Here is a 23,721-nt window from a genome sequence, read left to right on the forward strand (position 1 = left end):
ACTCACTTAAGTCGTTATACAACAATGCTCGTTTCTATTTTTAGGTGTTTAAAGTTTAACCAGTCCCCTGTTGTCTTATAAATATACACAGGCACTTTAGCGTGAAAATGTTTGCAGTTCAAAGTTCACGAGCTTGTTATTTTGCCGGTTGATAAGATTTTGTTCAGGTGCAGACAGTTTTGATTGCTGTACAGTTAAAGGAATGTCGTTACAGGCGATAGTGTTGCTGTTTTTGGCAGTTGGACTCTGCCAAGGCTATCCGCAAACTTTTGAAAAAGGTAAGACTGCTGCTAAACCTAGTTTTACTCGCAATTATGGGATTTTTAAACGTACTTTGTCGTAGACCTTGTGCTGTTTCATATTGTACAGTAACTGATACGTATTCTTAGCCATTGTTATACTCTTCCATTGTGTTATGTCTAGATTTTGAAAACAGCAGTTTGATGGCCTTTATTGTTCATATGACCGTGCTTTTTAATGTTTGCCGTCCTATTATTTCGTATTTTGCATAGAACCAGATGATTTTGTCTAACGTACTTTAAAGAATTCACAGTTTCGTAGTTATTTGTTCTAAATGGATAAAACAGCTACATCCTGATTAGTAATATAGTAAGTTTCACTTTTTTATCGTTAAAGCACCTTATTTTGACATTCATATATCCTAGTTAAACCTTAAGGCTTTAATTTGACCTTGAAATACTTAAAATGCGAGACACTGCCGTAATTTTCATCGGATAGACCTTGATTGTTGTGATATTATTCTTGGTGTGGATTGAAAAACAAAACTTACTTAAATTGATACAAAAATACTTTGGCTATTCAAAGTTTGTCCGGAATTAGACTAGTTGGTTAGGTTTTTTGGGTCACATACTAGCTTGGATTAAATGTGTCATCGCTAACTTTGTAGCAACTTTTCAATTGCAAATCACGGTGTTGTGTTAATGATTGCCTCATTGGTGAACAAACAACATAATAGGCTGCGGTAAAGTTAGCTAGCTGCATTACGATAACTTACAAGGCAGGTTTTACCAGGGGTGGGTCTAAGCAGTATTTTTGCATCCTTTAATTACGTAAAAGCAAACAATTTACGTCTTCCGTAATGTTTTCCCCATTTTTATACCTTTTTTGCCCAAAGGCGTCTTGCGTCCTATCGCACCCTCAAAAATTAAGGTTTTGGCAACTCAAACGATATAAAGGCGTTTTTTACTTTACGTGAATCGATAACATGGTTGTAATGCAGCCTTTCTATTTAAAGTAAAACCTCTACAACCTAATCTGAAACAAGTAAACGATCTGTGTAGTGTTGTTAAGATTTCTTTTTTATGGCGTCACGTTTGAATGTAACTTTCGTACGTCGCATTTTCACTTTACTTTGTGACGTAACGTTATGACGTAACTTTTTTACGTCACTGAAAACTTTTCCAGACAAAAATCTTAGATTCACGCCTGATGGATGTTATTTCTAAATTTTGTCAAATTTGCTCGACTTATGTTAAAGAAACATTTATCTAAACTTATTGCGATGAATTTCAGTGCAATCTGACCCTAGCAAGCTTCAAAGCACGATTAAGGACGACGGAACATACAGTTTCCACGCTGGATCCGACCCTGATCACTTCTACCTGAGTAATGCCGATACTTCGTTGCAATCGGATGGTATCTGGCATTCCACCAAAGATGGATCACTCAAGCTGTCAGGTGAATCTGGATAAGACACTTAATACTTTATATCCTGGTAATATTTGACGTTAAATTTCGAGCTGCTTACCTTCCCTTGGAACATGGGTTCTTAACCTTTTTTGTATGTTTTTCCCTTTTAACAAAGATGAATATCAGATTTACCCCCAATATATAAAATGGTTCTCATTTAAAGAAAAAACGAAAGTAACAAAGTTATGACGTGAAAGTAACTAAGAGATAAGATGTTGCCAATTAACAAAAAAAGGTATCAATTAGCGAAAAATAACCGACACTAGATGATAAAAATAGACCACCAATACCTACAGCTGCGTTGCACACTTGTTCTGTCCCTTCAGCTGATGTGGATATTTTGATTGATAGCTCGTTTACCCCCTAAAACGAGAAATTTAACCCCTGGGGTAAATTTACCCCATCAGGTTAAGAAAGGCTGCCTTAGAATATTATAAAAAAAAATAAAACCGGATGAGTGGATTGGATAGGTATACGCAAAAAGGATTGTTCATAATAATCGCTCGTCTAAAAATCAGCTCGATATCACTCACAAGTACAAAGATATTGAAGGTTAAATATTCTTATTGCAGGAGTTAAGCCGATAACTGGTAGCGACCCAACCGGCGCCTACAGTGGTAAGGTCTTCTCTTACACAGCAGGTATGGCTAAAATGGAAGCCCAGGCCCTTGTGTACAACGATGGAGAATTCGTAAGGTTTACACAGGTGAGCAAAAGGTTTAACCTATTTTTTCCAACATATATGTGCTACCGTGTTGCTCAATGTTGCGCAACCGGTTTCCCACGGGCTGGTAAAAAAATGGTGTTAACAGACTTCTAAATGATGGACAACTACAATAAAAGGTTGGGCAACTGTTGTAACGTTTTTGATAAATCGTTTCTTTGAGAGAGATAACATATTGCAATCCAATCAACAAAGAATGGCCATACGTTTTATGAACCGAAGATAAACCCTTTTAAGCCGTAATCTGATACTTGAACTATAATCTCCATAGACTCTTACGTTTAATCGATAAATCTACCAGGCAAATCGCTTTACACTCCTCAAAAGGCACCTCTTATTTTTCTCCCTTTCAAGATATCTTTGCGTAAGGGCCTGTACGACTTTTGAAGTGCTAGATTACAGTACTTTTATGGCAGACTAGTTTTATTTTTTGAAATTTTTACAAAAATACCTACAGATTGACCAAACTTCAGTATATTACGTTATGGATAAAAGATCAACAATTAGAAGTGTTGGAACAGGCTTAGATTCAAATATAAACAATATTACTATTTTAATAATCTTCAGTAGCTTTTCGAAACCTTCATGTTTCAAACTGAAATGCTTGGCGTTATTATCGGTCGAGATATCTTCAAAATGCCAAGATTACAAAAATAAGCGCGAATATATTTATTCCTTCACATGGCGCAGATATTTTTTGCTTTCAGTTGCAATAATATTACTTTAAAAAAGATTTAAAAAAAAAAAAAGAGACCATTTTACAATTGAAACAATGCCTGGAAGCAACAGTACATTAATAATCGATTAAATTCGCCATTTTAAGCAACTGCGAGGTCCCTGACCGCCGAGATGAAAAATTAACAAAGATTCTAGAAAAATATGTGGGTCACTTTTTTGACGTGAAACTAAATGACTGTGAAAATGTTTAGAGCTTTCCTGGGGGTTTGATGAATTGCAATGTTTCCGACTTGGAAAGTGTTCTTTCCGCTTTTCCAAGCTTCAAGATTGGAATGCAGGATTCCATAAAGGACCTTGGATTCCTGTTGAGCTTTGGAGATATGTTCGGATACAGCTATGAAGTGGCTGAGTGAGTGCTTCATAGTCTTACGGCCAAATTGTTTTTTTAGTCATTTTATTTACTATAAGAAGTCTTAATCAGGGGCGAAAAATATTACGTTTTTTGGATTAAAATTTGAATGTCAAAAAGCGAGAATTTTTTTTTGCATTTTTGTGAAAAAATGTAGGAATGGCCCCGTGACTGTTTTAATAAGGAGGTGGCGGGCCTTAGGTCGCAGACCCAAGTATTACGCGATACTTGAATAGGTTTTATACAAAATGTGTTTAATACACAGTAGCAGTTGATATATATATAAGTTACTGAACTTCTCTTTTTTGAAGCCTGAACGAAGAATGATTAATTATTTGCGATCTTATATATATGATTAGAAAGCCATACTGGCCGCTTATAGCAGTGATTCTCAAACTTTTTTAGTTTTGTTCACCCCTAGCATCTATCTCCAGATTTAATTCACCCTTGTGTCATGATGTGAAAAACTATCTCGTCCGAACGTAGCATCAGCTTGTTGTTTTCTGCTTTCAACAAAACATTCGTTATTTTTTGCAGTTTGGCAAATTACCAATCTCTCATCCGAGGTGGCCAGAGATCCGGTCCGCTCATCCTGTTTGACACCAAAGGGGGCGTGATGATTGTGTCGTCATACAGCAACTTCATGGCGCACTTTATGGACTACGACACCAAAACGGGGGTGGCGAGTTTTGGGGTCATGGGTGGGGCAGAACAACTGCCCAAAAACTTCCAGGTAAAGTGGAAATAACCGTACGTATAATTAGTATTTACAATTTGTCTTGTGGTTCCCACTCATTTTTTTAACAAACCCTATTCTTTTCCACAGGTCTTCCAAGTTGTTTTAAGTGGCTACCAAAATTATTTACCTATTTAAAAGTTTGATTGTCCAATTGACACTCTGGAAATTTTGACCCTGTGTTTATTGTGACAAAGTATTAATGTTAAGTTTAATTATATTTACGTATAATTTTCGCATTCAAGGTAAATATACTCGCCAGTTTTGTCAACAAGTCTTTTTAAAATGACGCCAGCCCAAGTCAATTCATTTGAACACAGTGACTTTAGTGCACTTAGTTCAAGTCATAACGACACTGATAATCACACGATACGGGAAAACGCATGAACTGAATTAACTGGGCAAATGTCGCAACGTTTAAGATCCTACCGCATGGTCACATAGAAATTATGCAACAAAAATTATTAAGCATGTGCAATGTTCATGTTATTTATATGTTGTGTGAATATTTTAATGTGATTTCGCAGTCATTCTATTTCTCTGTAATAATCACATCTTTTGTAAAGCTTTTTTCCGCACAGATCGACACGATCCTCTATTACAGCAACGAGGGATTAAACAAGGCCATATGAAATTGGGTCGAATAATCGAGTCCAATTTTTACTAAAATGTTAAATGAAAACACCTAACTTCAACAAAAAAAATGTTTTTTCTCAATGATTTAAGTGCCGATCAAATTATTTGAAGTCAAGTCAAGTCATTTACTTAAGTCATTACATTACAACACTGCTATAGAGTTTGGCCAAGAAATCAAAAACTACAAGAGCTCGGGTAAAAATAAAACCATAACTGGGTATGCCACTGTTTTAGAAATCTTGGTAACGTCATTTCGCGTTCATTCCATTCCGCTGTGATAACCAGATCCCCTTGTAAACCGTTTTCCCGCTTAGATCGACACGATCCTCTACTACAGCAACGAGGGATTAAACAAGGCCATATGGAATTGGGGTCGAGTGATCACGCAGCGATATCATAAGCGAAGGGCGATTATGGAAAGCGATTTCACCATTAACTACCTCGGATACTGGACAGATAATGGTAAGAGCATTACGCGGAGGTTAGTGGGTCAAATGATTCCGTTTTGTCTCTGAAGCATAAATGACTTGGGGTTTAGATTTTTCTTGGAATTAATATCTAAGCTTATACAAAAGTAGTTCCATTAGGAAAGAGTGAAAAAATTTTAATGTACACGAAATGCTACGTACTTCTGTATGGGCTTTGATATTTCCTCTTCGTGTAAATACAACCTCCAGCCATTATCTTCAGATTTATTCCAAACGTTTACAAAACGCCACCTACTTCTGTATAAGCTTTGATATTCATTTCCAGCTATAACCTCCTACAAAACACACTTAAAAAGTTGTTTCTTTAGAGAATAAAAAAGTTAATAATGTTTTGAAAAACTTTTTTTTATCGAATATTATGGCTTTTATATTTTTATTGAAATTACTAAAGAAACCCGTGTTTTGTGTTCAAAAGTTTTGAAAAACGTTTTTAAAACCTTGTTACCTAAACAATTTGATTGTCTCTAATTTTTTTTCCAAAAAATAAAAAATAAAGATTTTTGATGGTGTATAAAAAAACGTTATTCCAGGTGCCTATTACTACTATCACACGGAGCCTTCGAAAACGTACGAAGAAACAATCCTGGAAGTTTTGGCCGATTCGAAGGCGAAGATGATTCCTTACCGCTACGTCCAGTACGACTCGTGGTGGTATTACAAGGGGGTCGGGGGTGGAGTCAAGAACTGGACTTCAATGCCGAGCGTATTCCCAAACGGAATGAAGTAAGTTATTCAGTGTTGTAACCTGAGTAAAACGAGTAACAAATCGGACAAATACACCATCAGAATTTAAAAATTGAAGAAAATACAAATGTTTAAAGGTTTTAGATAAGTTGTTATTAATTTTTTGGCCTTTCGGCACTCTTTAGAAATTTAAATTTTGCGGCACAATTTCTACAAAACAATAACTCCATAACTTGACAGTTGCCCTTAATATAGAGAAAGGTGAGGTGAAAATAGATTAACATTTCAAGTTCCATATTGGTGAGAGTGCAATTGAGTCTCACATACTTGCTTTTAAATAACTTAGACTATTGTCATTTAAACGGTCGTGTTTAAATCACTTATTATTATTTTTACTAAGCTTATGTTTAGCCGAAATGTGCAACTTGACTAAAATGTGCTCCTACTATAGAAGCAAGTTTGTATTTTTAACGAACACTCGATTTATGTAGGACTGTGTGTAAAACGTATTAGATACTCTTAGCAACATTTTGCCATTTGTATTTCAATTTATGTCAACAACCGGTAAATTAAGTTTTCAATTTAAGCCTATATTCTAATTTGTTGATAATTTTTATAACAATCCAACCATGTTTTCAGCAAGTTGTTCGAGTCGCACAACTTACCTGTGAGCGCCCACAATCGCTACTGGGCATCTGACACAACTTACGCCAAGAAGAACAACGGGAGTTATGATTTCTTCGTCGAGGAAACGACCGCTATTCCTTACGACAAGGTAGGTTGTAAATAGATTAGCCATTGTTTATTTATTCTGTTCCTGAAGATAATTATTATAGCTCACGTAAAATTGGATATAAAAATACAGGGTGTTCGGAAAGTCACCGTGTACTTACACATTTAATAACAGGCAAAATAATGAATCTTTTATGATTTATTTTCCACTGAAGATTATGAACAGATCTTTGTTTAGTGTTCCTAATAACAGGCATGTTTCTGTACAGATTCTAGGAGGTCAGTATGAATGACAAATATATATAAATAATGTTAAAAGTGACCCCGTTAGCATTAAGAGAGGCTTGGACCTTTCATATTTTGTTTTCAAACACCTCAATCAGCTGCTCCCTTAGACTGAATGAATAGTGTTATCGCTGCTTGCAAGTCATCTAGCTACACATTTTGCTGCTCTACATAGATAAAAGTCTGATAGACTTAAAACGTATATATATAAGAAAAATATTAGAACTGTGTAATACAGTGACTTTCCGAACACCCTGTAGATGAAATATGTTTTTTTTATTAAAACAACGCATTAAACCTTTTATAAATATGCACCTTTTTTGGGAAATTTTTTTTTATGCACTTTTTTTAAATATATTTTTATACACTTTTTGTAAAAGTGCCTTTTTTAGAAATTCTGGGGCGATCTCATGCGAAGCAGTAAAGCGTGGGGACTCGTGACCTACGAACAAGATTGGCTCGATCGCGAGTTTATGGATTTGCACGTGAGTGTTCAAGTCGGTGTTTGACTACTTTAACTTAAATCAGTATTTTGCTTTAGGGTTATTTCGTTATGGCGATTTACTACAGGGTATTTATCCAAGTCTTTAAGCGATTAAGGCTAGTTTTAGTTGCATGTAAACTGAGGATGAAATAAGTTGTTATAAAGTTAGGTAACTCTCGTAAAAAAACCTAAACAACACATCGATTACAATACTTTTTTTTGCACTTGAAAATGTTATGCTTTAAAACGAAATTTTGGAACGAAAAAAAAATTTAAAACGAAAAAAAATAAAAATAAAAAGACATATTTTTTAATCAGGGAGTCTTACAAGTTTTTCAAGATAATTATCTTCCTGAAAAATCAACAATTATAAATTATTACACAAACATCACAATACTTGTTTTCAAGATCACCAAGCTTGAACTTTGACCTCGGTTCACAGGTTACACACACCAACGTATCCCTGGGTCGTGATTGGCTGATGGAGATGGGCGCGGCCGCTAGCCAGAGTGACGTCACAATCCAGTATTGCATGGCGCTGCCACGTCACATGTTACAGAGCGTCGAAATTGAGGCGGTGACTCAGGTAAAAAAACTGTCAGGAAATTGTATGTTTGTTGCATTGTTTGGATGTTAAAAACTCATTTTAAATGTTACACTAGAATGTTTTCTCCTGTTTGGGGTTAGTGGTGGGTTATGGGTGAGTTAGAATTGGGGTTTGGGGTAAATTGTTATTGGAGTTGTTTTACTCCTACGATGCTGTTTTTTTAGATCCTGTCTGATAAAAACAAATGAGAAAATAATGATATTTTGAACCTGAAATAGTAAATTAAAGCTTTTTTATAAAAATGAAAAAAAAAGAAATATTTAGGTTTGCAAGAGGTATGTTTCAAAAAGTTTTGTCTCTATAAAGTAGGGCGATAAAAACGAAAAACGTGGAAAAAACATTAACTTATATTTGTTTTATTTAAAAATGTTCTTGCCCTGGACAGCTTAACCCTAAAATACAAAACATAAAGTATCGTTGCAGAATTGCTGCAAAAATGAGGAAATAAGCTTCAAACCACAGTCTGATAAAAAGGCTTTCTAAATTCTGTCTCATTGCTGGAGTATGTTTAAAGGTATCGATATCTGAATAAAATATCAGTTATAAAGCTCTTACGCACGAGAATAGGCATTCGGTGGAAAAACTATAATAATTTGCAGTTGAAATTAACACTTTGGGGAGGTTTATATTTATTTAGAGTTTTACTCAAATCAAAAAGACTTTTTTTGCGGAGGTTTTGGCATTTTTAGAATTTTACTCTGAATAGGCATAAAATAAAAAAATAAATTACTTCTTTTTGCGGAAGTTTATGCTTTTTTAGAGTAATTTTAAACTTTCTCTACATTCACAGGCTCGCGTAAGCGGTGATTACCATCCGGGGAACCACCAGTGGCGTATCGGTGTGACGTCACTCTTTGCGCATGCGCTGAACGTCGCCCCCTATAAGGACACCTTCTGGACGACCCAGACCCAGGGGGGAAACCCCTACGGGGAGGACCAAACTGAACCCAACACTGCTCTTCAATCTGCTATTTCTACCCTTAGCACCGGACCTGTCGGACCCAGCGATAAGATAGGTAAAATATTTTTTTCCTTTATTTTTCCATTTTTTTTTATATCTGTTGGAATTATTATTTTATTGTCAAATACTTTTTTTTTTTTTTTCAAAAATCGATTGGATCTATTTAAATGTGTTTTATTCTTGTGATTGCCACTCTAAGCACCGGACCAGTGGGACCTAGTGATAAGATAGGTATTTTTTTTTCTTTTTGTTCATATCTGTTGGAATTATTATTATTTTATCGTCAAAACTTTTATTTAGATTTTCTTTGAACCGGGTTAAATCGATTTAGATGCATTTTTATTCTGGGCAATTAATTTGATTTTTTGGACCTGTGGGACCTAGTTTAAAAATAGGTGAAGGGTTTGATGCTCTTATAATATTTCTTTCCATTTGTTATCTGTTGGAATTGTTATTATTTTATCGTCAAATAATTTGTTTTAATTTTTTATCGAAAACCGTAGTGATTTCTTTTTTGCCTTTTTTACCTGTTGGACCTAGCGATAAAATAGGTAAAATATTTTTTTTTATTTTTAAAATCGTTGAGATCTCTTTAGATGCATTTTATTTTTGGAATCCCTACCCTAAGCACTAGAACTGTAGGATATATTGGTGCTATATTTAGATTCGGAATGGGTTTAAAGACATGAAACGGATTCTCTAATTTGTTCTACTTTTACGCCTCGCAAAACAAGCTTTTGAAGCTAATCCCTAATTATGTGCGCAATACTTCGTACTTCAAACTTTGCTGCCTGAGCTACTATCGTTCAAATCTGATTAAAATATTAACCTCTTAGCACAATTATACAAGAACAAATTATGGACTGATATTGGCACTTGGCTCCATTTACTGTTTGATTTCAACATAGAGCGTTTAGATAAAATCACTTATTTATTCGTTTAGCGTTTTTTTTTTGGGGGGGGCACCCTATAACCCCCTTGTTTTCTTGTGTTGATACCAGGACTTGCCAACATCGACCTTCTGATGAAATGTTGTAGAAGCGACGGGTTAATCTTAAAACCTTCAAGACCAATCACTTCAACAAACGACAACATCATGAAGAGGGCATTCCCAAAGATGCAAGGTTTGTAACATCACCCTCTTAACACAAAACAATATGCTTCTAACCCTAACTAGTATTGGGGTCACCTAAAATCGTCGTATCAATTCGTCCAATTATTTTAATATGCCTAACACATTAGCCCTGTTAAAATGTTTGATTTCAAAGGCGTGCTAATTTGTCCAAGTTGAAAAAAACTATAAAAATGACTTTATTAAGCCAAATAATTGTTAAAAAAATACAAAACAACGTTACAACATTAAAAAAAATAAAAAAATGAACTAAGGGAACTTTGAAGTTATTTTTTTTTTTAAAGAATTAACAACTTTCGACATTTTTCTTCAGGTATGCCAAACGCAGAGGCTGAGATCTCCACAACCTACTCAGACCTCGCTTTGTACACTCCGAGTGGGAAGATGATGGTTCGGTTTGGAATCGCCCTTGCTGCGGACCTCAGTGTTTCTAACTACGCAATTAAGCAGTCCGACATGCTTCTAGACGAAGTTAACGTGAGGGGCTGTGTGATAGTGTTTTTTTAGTGTTCTTGTGCATTCTTCCATAAAATTATTGGTGTTGGATAATTTAGTTATAACAGTAAACTGCTTTCATTTTGAGCCAAATTATAAAAATTGTTTAAAAAATTTTCATAAAAAATCATTATCTCTGAAGTCGAAGCGTATAAACAAAGGAGTTTTACCTGCCATGATAATATTATTTTTTAATTTAAACCTATAGCTTTCTGAAATCCGATATTTTCAATAAGTCACATAAACGTTCATAAAGTCTATTAAAACAATTTTGCCAAACAACGCACGAAAACTTTATACAAATTAAGTAATTGAACTTGCCTTATAAATTGGTCATGTTATTAACACAGTAAACCCATATCGGTCAAGATGAACGCATTAAAACCTTTTTAACTATTTTAGGACTAATAGCGACCTTTTGAGCAATTTACACATGATTTAAATCACATTATTTTTCCTTTGAATTACAAATTCGGGTAATATTTGCCCTTAACCAAGAAAACTTGGATATTATTTATTATTTTGCGAATATAACGAATTAAATTGTGAAAAACATCAGCTTCATATTCGCAAAAAAGCTTCAAAATTTAAACTTTAAATGTCAATTACGGTTTTGACAAAAAATTAATACAATCGTTTTACTTTTGTTATAGCCCATGGGCTCGTCATACGTGGCCCACCAAATCCACCCTGGAACTGACAAGAAGCTTTACAACTTGACGGCAAGTGACAACCTGCCACTGCCAACCTGCCAGCTTACCAACTTCCAGCTGTGGCAAGTGGCACCCGTCATTGCCATCTCGTGAGTTGCTAGTTTACTCTTACCTATAGACAGCATTATCTTATACTTGTAACTTTTTCGTTTTTTTTATTTTGACTTTTTATTTTTTATATTGTGATTAAAAGTATGTTTTTGGTAAAAATAATTTTAGAGTTTAATAACTCAGTTTTAACCCATTTTTTCAATTTTTTCGTCAACTTTTCTAGGAGCGATACTCACGTGACCATCCTGGGTGAACGTAACAAATGGGTGCCTGTGACGTCACGACGTATACGCACCCTCGAAGTTAAGGGGGGCAACTTGCTGGTGGATATCGTCGGTAACCCTGACGAGGTAAAGGAACGAATCATGGCAAAAAGCCAACGCGTGAAAAAATAACAACAAACTATGGATTTTTTATTTGAGTTTTTTAGTATAGTTTTTCCTTTATTTTAATCTATAAATTAGGGGTTACCTAACTGCGGCCCTCATGCCAGATCCGGTCCGTTCCTTTAATTCTTTCGGTCCGCTGCCTATTTCTCTGACAAAGATAAAGTGCGGTTGAAAAGTTTGTGAATGTTATTCAAACCAAACTTTAAACTGTTCGACCATTTATAAAACCACTGCAGTTTTTATTGCAAGTTTATTTATATTTCGTTCGTTTAACGATAATCCAGTTAATAAAGTTCGACAAAAAAATTATACCCGGCCCGCGATTGTCAGGACTTACAGTTATCCCAAATCCTAAACGCTAAAGCGAATATCGGCCACAAAATGTGGAGATATTACTTTAAACCAAGGGTCGGCAACCTTTTTATAGTCGCGGGCCAAATCGAAACTCAGAAAGGTCTCGTCGGGCCGCACAAAATGATAACTCCGAATTGTGTTATTAAAATGTTAGAACAAGTTTTATTCAGGCGGGCCTCGTATTCTTTAAAAACGTGTTTAATTACATATAAGAAGGCAGTAAATTGTTGGCGTAAGACGGAAAAGAGCGTTTGTTTGGTTTAAAATTCCAGTTCACACGTCGACATCCATACTACATATAAAAAGTGTAATAAAATTACATTGAGGAAACGGGATAACCTTTTTTTATTACGCTAGTTCCGTGTTTATTAAGCTTTTTGTGTCCGGGAGCACCTGGCGAGCGGAGCGAGCGCGATTTTTTTTTGTTCAAAAGACAGCCTTAAAACGTAAACGAACCGGACGTACAAAGATCAATCGCGCAAAGCGCGAACAATTTTCCCAGTTAGGTACGTAGTTAAAATAGTCATAAAGTATTTGAAATGGACTCGTGTCTAGTTTGTCAACGAGTCGGCGGGCCGGATGAATTACATTGGCGTAAACCTTTCGTTTAATTTTGCTTGTTTGAGCAGAATTGTGATATCGGTATGCTTTAAATACCGGGTATCGCTACTGGAACACAATGTTAAGTATCGGTTATACCTAGTGGCCGTGTTGTAAACAAGTCATTTTAAAATAACTCAAGTCCAAATCAAGTCTTCTGAAAAATAGCACTAAAAGTGTGATAAAGTTTAATGAAAAACACTTAATTTAATCCTAAGTTAAAGTCCAAGTCAAGTCATTTTGGTCAAAAGACTTAAGTCAAGTTAAGTCATTTAAAAACAGTGACTTAAGGCAAGTCAATGACTTAAGTCATTACAACACTGCTAGTGGCTATGGTTTCTTGACTCAGCATGCGTTTTGGACTTCTTTGCTATTCGTGCAAGACAGAAGAAACACGATCTGTTAAAAATTTTCAGCATTACGCGTATTTTTATGAAAATTTTAAAAACGGATAGGCACCGATACCCTAGTATCGGACAAGTACCGATAGGCCTACCACCATTTGACATCTAGTATCTCCTTCGATCTGATATTTTTGGACATCTCTACCCGGCGTTCTGCTACAGATGTTCAATATTTTATCTTTAAATGATTTCAGATCGTCGAAATGGATTTCCTGATGAACGGAGTGCTTAAAACAGCGACTTGTAAAATCCCAACCGCTGGAGAAATGAGGATTTCCGCCAATTCAATGAAGTGTTTTTAAATCGATTCAATTGATCCAGACTGTCATCTTGACTTGATTGTGGCTTACCAACGTTTACCAATCAATTTGTTTCAGTGCAATGTTCTGCGTTTTATGTAGAACTGATTCTATGCGTTTTATGTAGAACTGATTCTATGCAATTATACAATTTACTGTGAAAAGTGATTTTATGATACGGTGCAAATAAATTTATAATTCAAACTATTACGTTTTCTATGTTTTACTCGTAGTGACTGGAACGACTTTTTCGGGTCACTCTACAGCCCCCCTGTTAGCACAATTGAAATTAATTGCAGGCTGAAATTTACATACACTTAAATAAAATCGTTTTGATGTTTTTCAATTAGCACTGGAATATAAACCGATCACTTAGTTTAATTATTTTAAAATGACATTTTCACATGCAGCTGTTGTTGTCTTTTAATTGACACACTGTGCTAAAAAAAGACAAAAAGTGAACTTTGCAAAAGCGTTTTTTTACTTAACTCAGACTCTTCGAAGGTAGCACTTAGTTTTAACTAAGAGAGAGATTTAAACTCTTTGGAAAGAGAATTTTTTTTAAATGACGTCAAATTGGTAAATTAAAACGCTCTAATGCACGCGTCATGGATGAGTAGAGCCAGCTGCAAACAAAAACAAAACTAAGTTGCCCTTAGTTTAACTTTCTCAAGTAATTGGAGGCTACTAGGGGTCATTAAAGTCTGCGTTCCTATGCATTATTAAAAGCAAACACTATATTATTAGGTCGTTTATGGTGCACGCATTTATGTGAGCAGAAAATGGAGGTTAGAATTGTAAAATAAAGAGAGTTATAAACATTTAAATGATGGGTTTTGAATGCTTTTGTCAACGGTGAAATTTGCGGTGCGACCTCTTGTTTACTTCTGGAGATATTGCGCAAAGATTTTCGAGCTGCGTACTTCCCTTTGGTACTAAAAACGTAACAGAATGCAGTTCGCACGAAACAGAACTCTATTAAAATGGTTGAAAACGAGCATTAAAAGACAGCGTTTATCAAGCTTTGAAAAGGTAAGTTGGGTTAATTTATATCCTACAGTCTGTCGTAAGTGAGGCCATTTTTATATTACGTTGTGGGTTTATTGTAAACTGTATGTAAAATGGATCAATGCTTCGCAGCTTAGTTTATTTCTATGTCCAACTTTCAAATTGCTTTTAAGGTAATTAAGGAATCTTTTCACAATAGGCTATCATTAAAGTAAGTATTTTGAATATTTAAATAATTAGTTGTGCATCTTAGACATTAAATAATTGGAGATAAATAGTTTGGATAAATAGTTCTACTTTTATATTGTAAGTTGTTACTAAACATTACTGAAATATTAATACGCATATGTTTAAAACTTTTAAATTTAGCTTTTTAAAAGCTAGCCTTTTAACCGACAATAACAGAACACAGCACATGAGATTTTAGGTGAAAATTACAGCTTAAAAACTTTAAGTTAAAATACTTTTAAATTGTCTTATAACTATGGTAAATCCCCTTTTAGTATTCTTTTCTGAGGCAAAGCTACCCAACACATGACATAGTGAGACAATTCTCATGGAAACAGTCAAATGGCCCGACTTCTGATCTAAGTGCTGCTAGACCGGACAGCATTTCAATTCGAAGATCTGCGCTGATACAAAACCTTTGCGACAGCTACCTTAACCAGCACCCCGCCAACAAATTCGGTATAGAATGCTATTAATAGTTTTTCTTTGTACAAAACTCTTAAATCTGGTGCAATTTTGTGAATATTCTGAATAAAATAAGCTTAGGTTGATAGTTTGTTAGCTGTAATTTGTTTTCTGCCAATTTAATATATATGTACTTTTAACATTATTAATATTGCACTATAATGACAGTTTTAAATGATGTTAGTCTGATGTATATTACCCATAATGTAGTGGGCCCAGTTGAACAACAGGTAGTTTTTTTGTGATACTTTTATGAAATTACATTACTCTTTTGGTTTCTTTACAAGTTTAAAAATACTAAGTTTTATAAAGTCAATAAAATCAAACTTTAATATTAATTTTAAGACAAGTAAAAAGATTGGTGTTATAATATGTATAAAAGTTAAAATATAAATATTAGTTATAGACAGGACATATCCAAAGTGTTTTATTATAACGAATGTTTATTACTCAACAAGCTTTAGAAATTTAAATGCACATTTTAAATAGAATATTTTAAAAATACTCAAACTTGAAATTTAAGAAGTTTTCATGTGTACATAAAATTTTTAATTTAGACAAAACATGACTTAAGCACTTTATAATGGCAAGTTTTTATTACTCAACAAGCTTTAAACTGAGACGAACATACTCTCAAAATAAAACTAACATATTTTTTTAAGAAGTGGTTCTTGAGTATATATTAAAACTTAAATTTTAATTTTCTAGACAAAACATGGCCGAAGCACTTCATAATGGCGTGCCACGTTTTGGAAAGTTACATGCTTCTTCATCACCATAAGAGTGCCAAGAGCTTGATGTTCAAGTTCCGGTGTATTGACCCAGACCGAATCGACCGATGCGTGAACGTAAACTTCGGAAGTGAAGACACACAATCAAAAAAAGACGACCTGCCTGTTAGCAGTTTGGAGGAACTGTCCTTCATGACACAGTTTGCTTTTGTATTGGAACAAGCTGGTTATCGCGAAATACCTGAACAAGTGGTTAAAGACTGCCTTAAAAAGCAGCACAAATATGGAGATGTTGAAGTAAGTTTTAAAAATTATATTCATTTTAGAATCAAGTCTTAAATGTCTCAAATATTTTATAGTTTTAATGCTACAACCTTTTTAATTGGTGCTACAATGTATAGCTTTTTTTAGAACCAAGCTTACTCTGTTAAGCTTTATGGCTTAGTCTAGTCTGCTGCTATAGTCATCAATGTTAAAAGGTTATTCGGGGATGATGAGTTTGAAATTTAAAAACGACTAAAGAATAAAAGAATACTAAAACCAAGATAAAAAATGCGAATAATACAACATTTTTATGATCAGGGTGTCATTTTACTCTTGCGCATGCTGCTATCAATCTATTCACACCAAATATTGGCCTAAATTAACCCTCGAAAAGTCCAGTGTATGCTTTGATTGGGTAAATGTACTTTCGTTTCATATTTAGAAGTACTACATCTGCTATTTCATGCTCAACGCTTGCCAGGTTGCGTTTGATTTAGACCACATTACTCATCAGAACAAGGTCTCACTAACCAGAACACATTTATCCCGGAACTAAAGCTTTGCTAACTTTGTTTCCTTAAGTCAGGGGTTCCAAACCTTTTTTTAAACCGTGACCCCCTTTGAAATTGTTAAGAAATAATTAGCCCCCCTATTTTAAAATCTAAATTAATAAATGTAAAAAGTAAAACAAAGAAAGCAAACTCAAGATTAAGAAGTAGCTTATTGCTGTACCAATATTTTTATTAAATTTTACTTTATTTCTTTTGTTATAGTGAAGTAGACTTAAAAAAAATATATTTTTCCATTTTTTCATGGCCCCCAGGTTGGGAACCCCTATATTAAGTCATACTTGGAAGTTTCATTATTTTGCAAAAAATGTAATTTTCTACTAAAGATTTTTATTTCTTGTTATCTTTTAGTTTTCAAAAGTGAATTATTAAAATCAATCAGCTTTGTCTTGTCTGAATAAAGTTTTGTATAAGGTTAGAGATCTAAGATTGTCTTTATTATTGCAAAACCTCTTTCAATTGTGTATTATAAAGGTGGAAGTGAATTACCACGATTACACTTTTGTGAGGTTTTGGGTTTACGGCAAAAAACATGCAAAACAAGATACGTTCGATGCTGACTTAAAAAAGGAAAGCGGGTATGAACACTGGTATTTTATTTTAAAACCCCTAATTTATTTTTATACATTGCTTTTATATCAACGTGTAACTAAGTTTTTATATTAACAAGTTTTTTTTTAATATATGTATGTTGGTGAACCAGTGAAAATGCTTTAATTTAAAAAACTGTCTTACCAGCATGATTTAAAATATTAATACAAGTAAAAGTCTGGTTTTGTTTAAGCCGTGATTGTAAAACTGAGGAAACTAACCAATGATTTCCCCTCAACAGATTTATTTTTGTCGAACTTTGATCTTATAAAGCGCGTTTCTGGTAAAGCTTGTCAACTTTACGTAGTAAGAATTTTAAGCCCATGCAAAAGTACATATCATTTTGAATGTTTAGAATATCTTTTTATCTCCATTTTCAACATACATGCTAATTTTGCTATGTTAAAAATAAATAAAAGATATATTCAAAACTTAAACGAATATGTTACCTTCTTCTTATAGGCTTTTCTTCCCAAGTTTAGCTACAACCGTCACCCATTATCCAAAGTTTCATGTCAACTCTATAACTTATTTTAACACTTCTACCTAATTTTTGTTTATTCAATGGTTGCATTACTTTGTTTTATGATTTTAGAGTGTTGTACGAGCGAGTAATCGTTGGTGCTCGGAACAGAAAGTCAAACAATATGATCTTGAAAGGTTTCAAAGATGTCCCTGAAGATCATTTTGAGTCACTTCTTCCAGAAGCAAAGTCAGTTGAAATTAATTAAAATTTTTCTATAAAAATTGAACTAATATTACAAACTGTTATAACATTATGGTTAGAGAAGTAAATTTTATGTAAAAAGGTATATTGCTAATAGGCCTAAAGCCTGAAATAATGTAACATGATTGGGATTTTTGATATGTAATAGTTCCCTTTTTTGTTTGCAAAGCATCAGTAAACGGCATCAGTAAATCTAAATTAAATTAAGTTTTGCTGTTTTTGTTCAATTGAATGTTTTTAAGGACAGCACTTTAACTTAACAGTTATTCCAGGTATCAAGAAAGGTAGATTTTAAGCTAAAAATGTGAAATTTATTAGTATGTTTCTAAGTACTAATATATGTTTACCGTAAAATAGATTCATCATGAGTACTCACATTATATATCTGAATATTTGAAGCTTTTTGTGAGATGTATCTCATATAGAGTATCTCATATTTAATTATAATAGCACCATAAGTTATAATAGCACCAAAAACTTAAAACTATCATATAAACGCACCAAACGCTATATTAATGTTCGATATTCCAGGGTTCAAATTCCCAGAGGAAGGCGCTGGTTTCTCAATTTTTCGCTCACTTCAACATTTCTTTTTGCTTTCTTCAACATATGGATGACTCTACTCACTGAAATCAAAATCGATTTCGTCTGGGTCTTTTTCTGCTTCGTTGGTTTTATTGCAGTCAGGTAATCGCTACAAATAAGTTAATTGTTTTGCTTTTTAATTATATCCGTTTCAGAAATAGAAAATATACCTTTTTCGCTAATTATTTTTTGATATTTAGATAATTTTTTGTTATCGTTTTTTAAATAATTGCTTTGCTGTTAGTTATGTAATCTGTGTAAGTGATAGGAAGAAGTCCAACAAATTTTCTCAGGACTCAAATTCTCGTTTGATCACGTCGAATGAATTTAGACTTATATTTAAACAGACGATCGAACGATAACCTCACAGTTTTAATATTTTTGTTTATTTACGACGTGCTTTTGCGACGATTTCTCTAATAATTTTCATGCCTTCGGATAAGGAAAATATTCATCGTTTTGTTAAAAAAAAATATTCTACTTCCACCCCTTGCATAAAGTGTTAAAAAGTGTTTATAGTTATGGGTGGCGAATAACAATAAATGTGTAATTGTTTTAGCGTTTTAAATATTTTTTTCAAAGCAAACCAAGGATTGATTTGGGCTCCGTAGGTTTATTTTGAGTTTTTGGTTTTTTTTTTCAAAACAACTGATCTCACATTTTTTTTAATGAAAGCAAACTACACCGCGACGTTATAAAGTTATAATTGAGCACAAACAAGCTTAGTGGCCTATTTCGATTGAGCTATAAGTATAGGATTAAAACAGCCTAACGCGCTTTTCATTTTTCTTGTCTGACATAAAAAGCACATGTACAAAAGTCGTTCTGTGGCCTAAATACACGATGTTTAAGCACACTAAACGTGTGTACTGAAGTTCAAGGCTGTAAGATGAATACACCTGCTAGTATGAATGCGATTAACAGCTCGTACAGTTCTTGTAGCCTACATACCTGTGCCGTTTTACCTTACAGTTAGCCTAAACATGCAATTTCCAATCAACTAGTGCTTTTGCATATTGCCTGGGTTGGTCAGGCCCAGCAATTTTTTAGCTAGCGTCGCGCTAAGACAATGGTCGGCAATTTTTTGTCGCGGCCAAAATAATTAAAAAAAGGATTTAAAAGTGAACGTGACGCATCAGGCACGTAATGAGATCCGAGTATTGATTGAAATATGTCACAGAAATGCGTCGCTTTTGTGCCTAATAGATTAAAGTAAAACAGATGAAAGTTGGCCTAAAAGTTAGTTTAAGGGGGCCATAGTCTGGTGGCACTGTTATGCAACAATGATCCAATCAAATTTGTTGAAGAACCTTTTTCTAGCACAAGTTTCCCAAAATCTTGCTTTTACATAAAAAAAAATTAGAAAAAATGAAATAAACTTAAAACTAAAATAATTTTGCTTTTTACAAGTTGCCAAAAAATATAGTTTGGGTCCAAGGCCCTGTGGCTTTCGTTGTAACACATCAATACACTTCTATCTAACTCTATAATTTTCCTACCACAGGTCGCTAACAATGTACAGGAATCAACGAAAGAGCTACATTCTTCAGTGGAAGAACATGCTCTACTACAAGAGCACAGCTAACAACGCTGGGCTTGTAATGGACACCATCAACAACGCACATGAAAGGGCACTCAAGGAAGCACTGCTGGTTTATGGGATCGGGCTCATGTTAACTAAGACAGGTACTAGGAAATATCCGGTACTTTTGTTCCTTTTATTTTCCTGAATTCCGACACCCATATACAAAATCCTATTTAGATACCGATACTTAAATCTAATTCCGATACTAATTATTTCGTTTTACAGTATCGCGATCTGATATGATACAAATGATGTAATTTTTCTTTATAATTGTAAGTTTATAGACAAAAAATAATTCCGTTTTCATAATTTTTACTTTGTATTTTGTTTTGAAACCCAACGCCTAATAGATTCACTAAAAGTCAGCCTGTAAAATACTGTAGTGTATAAGTTATTTAATTTCTGGGGCCAAACATATAATATGTAAACTCAGAATTGGTTTAATTTAGCATTAAGAAACTAAGTTACTCCCGGTTATGCTTTGTTATTTTGGGACAAAAATGTCTTTTCAGATAAAAAAAACCCTGCATTGGGCAGCCTAGTACCAACACTAGTTTCGATAGAAAGTGGGATTCGGTTGTAAATTTGTTTTAGATTAATACAGGAAAATCGTATTCCCAGCTTTCATAATGCTGTAATTTTATTGCTAATATGTTTTAGTGTAAAGGCCGCAGTGTTGTAAACAAGTCATAACAAAATGGCTATAGCGGGAGTCTTATAACTTTGGAAAGTTCCCTAACGTAGGGATTTTTATCTGAAAAGACGTTTTTGTCCAAAAATATCAAATCATAACTATATATATCTATATATGTGTTTTTCCTCTTATGTTTTTTGGCTTACATACGCATACAAACAACACAGCTAAATTAAACCGAAATTTTTCTTATTAACTATAAACTATAATGCAATCCCCATGGCATAAAACGTAATGCAAAGAAAGTTTTTAAGCTGAAGCCAATATGCTAGTAACAGTTATAGCACGTTTACGTAATGTGCGAACTGCCAACGTGTACATATTGTTTTAATTTTCACAGAAAGCAATTAAAATTTACAGTTACGTTTTCTAAAAACACATTAAACAGATATTATTATTAGTAAATATTAAAGTCCGTATAAAAAAAATATTTAAATTGTTTTCAGCGTTTAAATCGAAAGCACACTCAAAACAAGTCGGAAATAAAAAAAAAACTTCATTAATAATAAGATTTCTATGCCGCAGAGACGCAAGTCACCGAAGCCGAGATTACGGCTGCTTCGAGACACTGGCTGACGGTGGTATCCGGTCGTAGCGAGGAGGACTTCCATTTTTCACCGACCCGAGCATTTGGTCTCCTCCAGCGCCTTGGTATCATGACCCGGGGCCAGGGGGAGGGTGACGCCTTTCGGTTCCAGGTGACGCCGCCGGCCCAAGCGGCCAGACAGCTGGCCAACGAGGTCCAGGCCATAGCTGTCGAGTGAATTCGTGATTTTTCTTTATTTTTTTAAGGCAAGAGCGGAGTTTAAACGATTTGTTGTTCGCTGTGTATGACGTCACAGAGGGTTGGCTAATTTAAAAAATGCAGATTTTGCCGCGCGTTTTTAAGATATTGAACTCTAAGCTTAAAGCGGTTCCACGCCGTTGCGGACATGACTGCAAATGGACCTGATTGCTGAATGGACATGACCTTAAGTGGACTCTGGGTTTTGTCGATACGACTGAAAATGGACTTAAGTGTTAAATACTTTAAGGTTCGACTATATCCAGCATTTAGTTTGTTACGAAAATATAAACTTTGTTAAAAGTGAAAGATGTCGATAAAACGACTGGCACTGGTTAAGTATTTTACTGATCTCTGCAGCGCTGCTAAGTGCAATACACTTGCCGTGCTTAAAAACCTTCAGGTAATATTTATCCTTTATACTTTTATCCGAGGCCTTAAGGCTTAAGGTTATGGATTTTGTTGTTGATGGATTATTTAAAGTGACAGCAGAACATATAACACATCTAAAGACTGAGAGCTTATATAGTTTTGTGTCTGTAATAAACAGATTATTTGTAGCACTGGTTCCATTTATAGCAAATCTGTGAACAAAATATATTTATTCCTCACCTCCACTGAAAATGCAGCCTTCCCAACTCAATCGGTATGTTGTAAAGTATTTTATGTGCAACCTTGACACACTGTGATTCTTAATTCCTGCTGAATATGATGTACCGCTGCTCACTGTACATTTATGCCCTGTATGATACAGTGATTTTTACCAAAGCTAAAATACCTTTCTTTCCAGTATGGCACACATTTTGGACCACAAGTTTTAACAAGTTTTTTTCTTCGAACGTAGTTCGTTGTGTAGGGAAAAATGAGATCTGAATTTGGATAAATACGATGTTAAATACGAATAAATTACAATTATTTATACGATACCATTACACGAACACTAAAGTATGAATGCAATGTTGTGTATATGCTGCGAATATGCGATGTGATAATGTACAACTACGCATACAGTTAAAAGCTTGGCTTGACACCGTTACAAACGTAAGAAATTAAAAACCAATCAGCTTTTTTAACGTATTTGAACTACTCTTCCAGTAAAAAATAATTGCTGCTGGAACAAAATGTCGTACCGGTAGCAGGCCATGTCCTTTTATCACTGAGCGATCTCGCCATTAAATGTTTTTTTTCCATTTGTGCAGTGCATCAAACGATAACGCAAGGTTCCTAACGGCAGTATACAACTATGCATAGAAGGTATTAATCTCGGATGTGCAACTTTATAAGTTGAAATTAAAAACAATTAAAATTTTTTTTTAATGTATTTTAACCAATGTCCTTGCTTAGCACTGTATATTCGCTTGTTCTTCATCCATATTTTCCACTGCTCTGTCGTAATTTAAAAAGCTTTTATCGAATCAGTTTATTTCTTCTTACGTCCAAAAAAGTCCCGTTCTTACAAATAAACTATTGGACGTTATATTCCGTTGACGTTATGACAGAAGAAAAACTTATTACCCAGTTTGCAAATATAGTTTGACCACAAAAAGTATTGAACATTGCTCTGAAACGCACATTTAAGCTAACGTGATGAAAATACGTTTTACGTTTATTTGCAGTAAAAAAAACATTTAAACTGAATGATAACAATTATTTGCCTCGCAGATGGGACAAAAAATAAAAAAAAATTGTTGAAAAACCTTATTTAAACAAAAATATGAACTATGAGGCCTATCAATTAAGTCGATAGCGCCTCTTGGGATAGCGTTGGCTTTTAATCATTCTGGGTCGCGACTAAAGTAAGAAAAAATAAAAAAGTGTTGGTTGCCCGCACCGTGCTGTACTATGTTGTTCGCAAGCTGCGCTGCGCCACAAATTAAAAAAATATATAATAGTACAGTTAGATGAATAATATCTGTTTT

At 34.3% G+C, this 23,721-nt stretch overlaps 2 protein-coding genes across 2 annotated transcripts; both read left to right on the forward strand.

Moving 5' to 3' along the window:
* Nucleotides 1-202: 202 nt before the first annotated feature.
* Nucleotides 203-13,574, forward strand: LOC146134626 (uncharacterized). Its single transcript, XM_083397860.1, has 16 exons — nucleotides 203-278; nucleotides 1,534-1,698; nucleotides 2,283-2,416; nucleotides 3,364-3,521; nucleotides 4,059-4,254; nucleotides 5,208-5,355; nucleotides 5,912-6,104; nucleotides 6,705-6,840; nucleotides 7,475-7,567; nucleotides 8,009-8,152; nucleotides 8,964-9,189; nucleotides 10,136-10,258; nucleotides 10,580-10,743; nucleotides 11,415-11,563; nucleotides 11,749-11,875; nucleotides 13,467-13,574. The coding sequence occupies exons 1-16, from the start codon at nucleotides 203-205 to the stop codon at nucleotides 13,572-13,574; spliced, it is 2,340 nt and encodes a 779-aa protein (XP_083253986.1).
* A 941-nt stretch (nucleotides 13,575-14,515) lies between these two features.
* LOC146134627 (transmembrane protein 143-like) lies at nucleotides 14,516-23,244 on the forward strand. The gene is made up of 8 exons (XM_083397212.1): nucleotides 14,516-14,603; nucleotides 15,083-15,266; nucleotides 15,981-16,300; nucleotides 17,311-17,414; nucleotides 18,023-18,139; nucleotides 18,686-18,841; nucleotides 20,244-20,425; nucleotides 21,544-23,244. Exons 1-8 carry the CDS (start codon nucleotides 14,523-14,525, stop codon nucleotides 21,780-21,782), a joined length of 1,383 nt encoding a protein of 460 aa, XP_083253338.1. The 5' UTR covers nucleotides 14,516-14,522; the 3' UTR covers nucleotides 21,783-23,244.
* Nucleotides 23,245-23,721: the final 477 nt, after the last annotated feature.

The sequence above is a fragment of the Ascidiella aspersa genome, chromosome 9 (assembly GCF_963924565.1).
Source record: "Ascidiella aspersa chromosome 9, kaAscAspe10.2, whole genome shotgun sequence".
Taxonomy (NCBI): Eukaryota; Metazoa; Chordata; class Ascidiacea; order Phlebobranchia; family Ascidiidae; genus Ascidiella; species Ascidiella aspersa.

What these genes read in the sequence shown, in the direction of transcription:
- LOC146134626 (XM_083397860.1), top strand. Translation starts at nt 203, where the DNA reads ATGTCGTTACAGGCGATAGTGTTGCTGTTTTTGGCAGTTGGACTCTGC. An exon ending in GTATTCCCAAACGGAATGAA is followed by an intron (nt 6,105 to 6,704) that starts GTAAGTTATTCA and finishes CCATGTTTTCAG; the next exon opens with CAAGTTGTTCGAGTCGCACA. An exon ending in GGCATTCCCAAAGATGCAAG is followed by an intron (nt 10,259 to 10,579) that starts GTTTGTAACATC and finishes ATTTTTCTTCAG; the next exon opens with GTATGCCAAACGCAGAGGCT.
- LOC146134627 (XM_083397212.1), top strand. Translation starts at nt 14,523, where the DNA reads ATGCAGTTCGCACGAAACAGAACTCTATTAAAATGGTTGAAAACGAGC. An exon ending in ACAAATATGGAGATGTTGAA is followed by an intron (nt 16,301 to 17,310) that starts GTAAGTTTTAAA and finishes TGTATTATAAAG; the next exon opens with GTGGAAGTGAATTACCACGA. An exon ending in GTTGGTTTTATTGCAGTCAG is followed by an intron (nt 18,842 to 20,243) that starts GTAATCGCTACA and finishes TTCCTACCACAG; the next exon opens with GTCGCTAACAATGTACAGGA.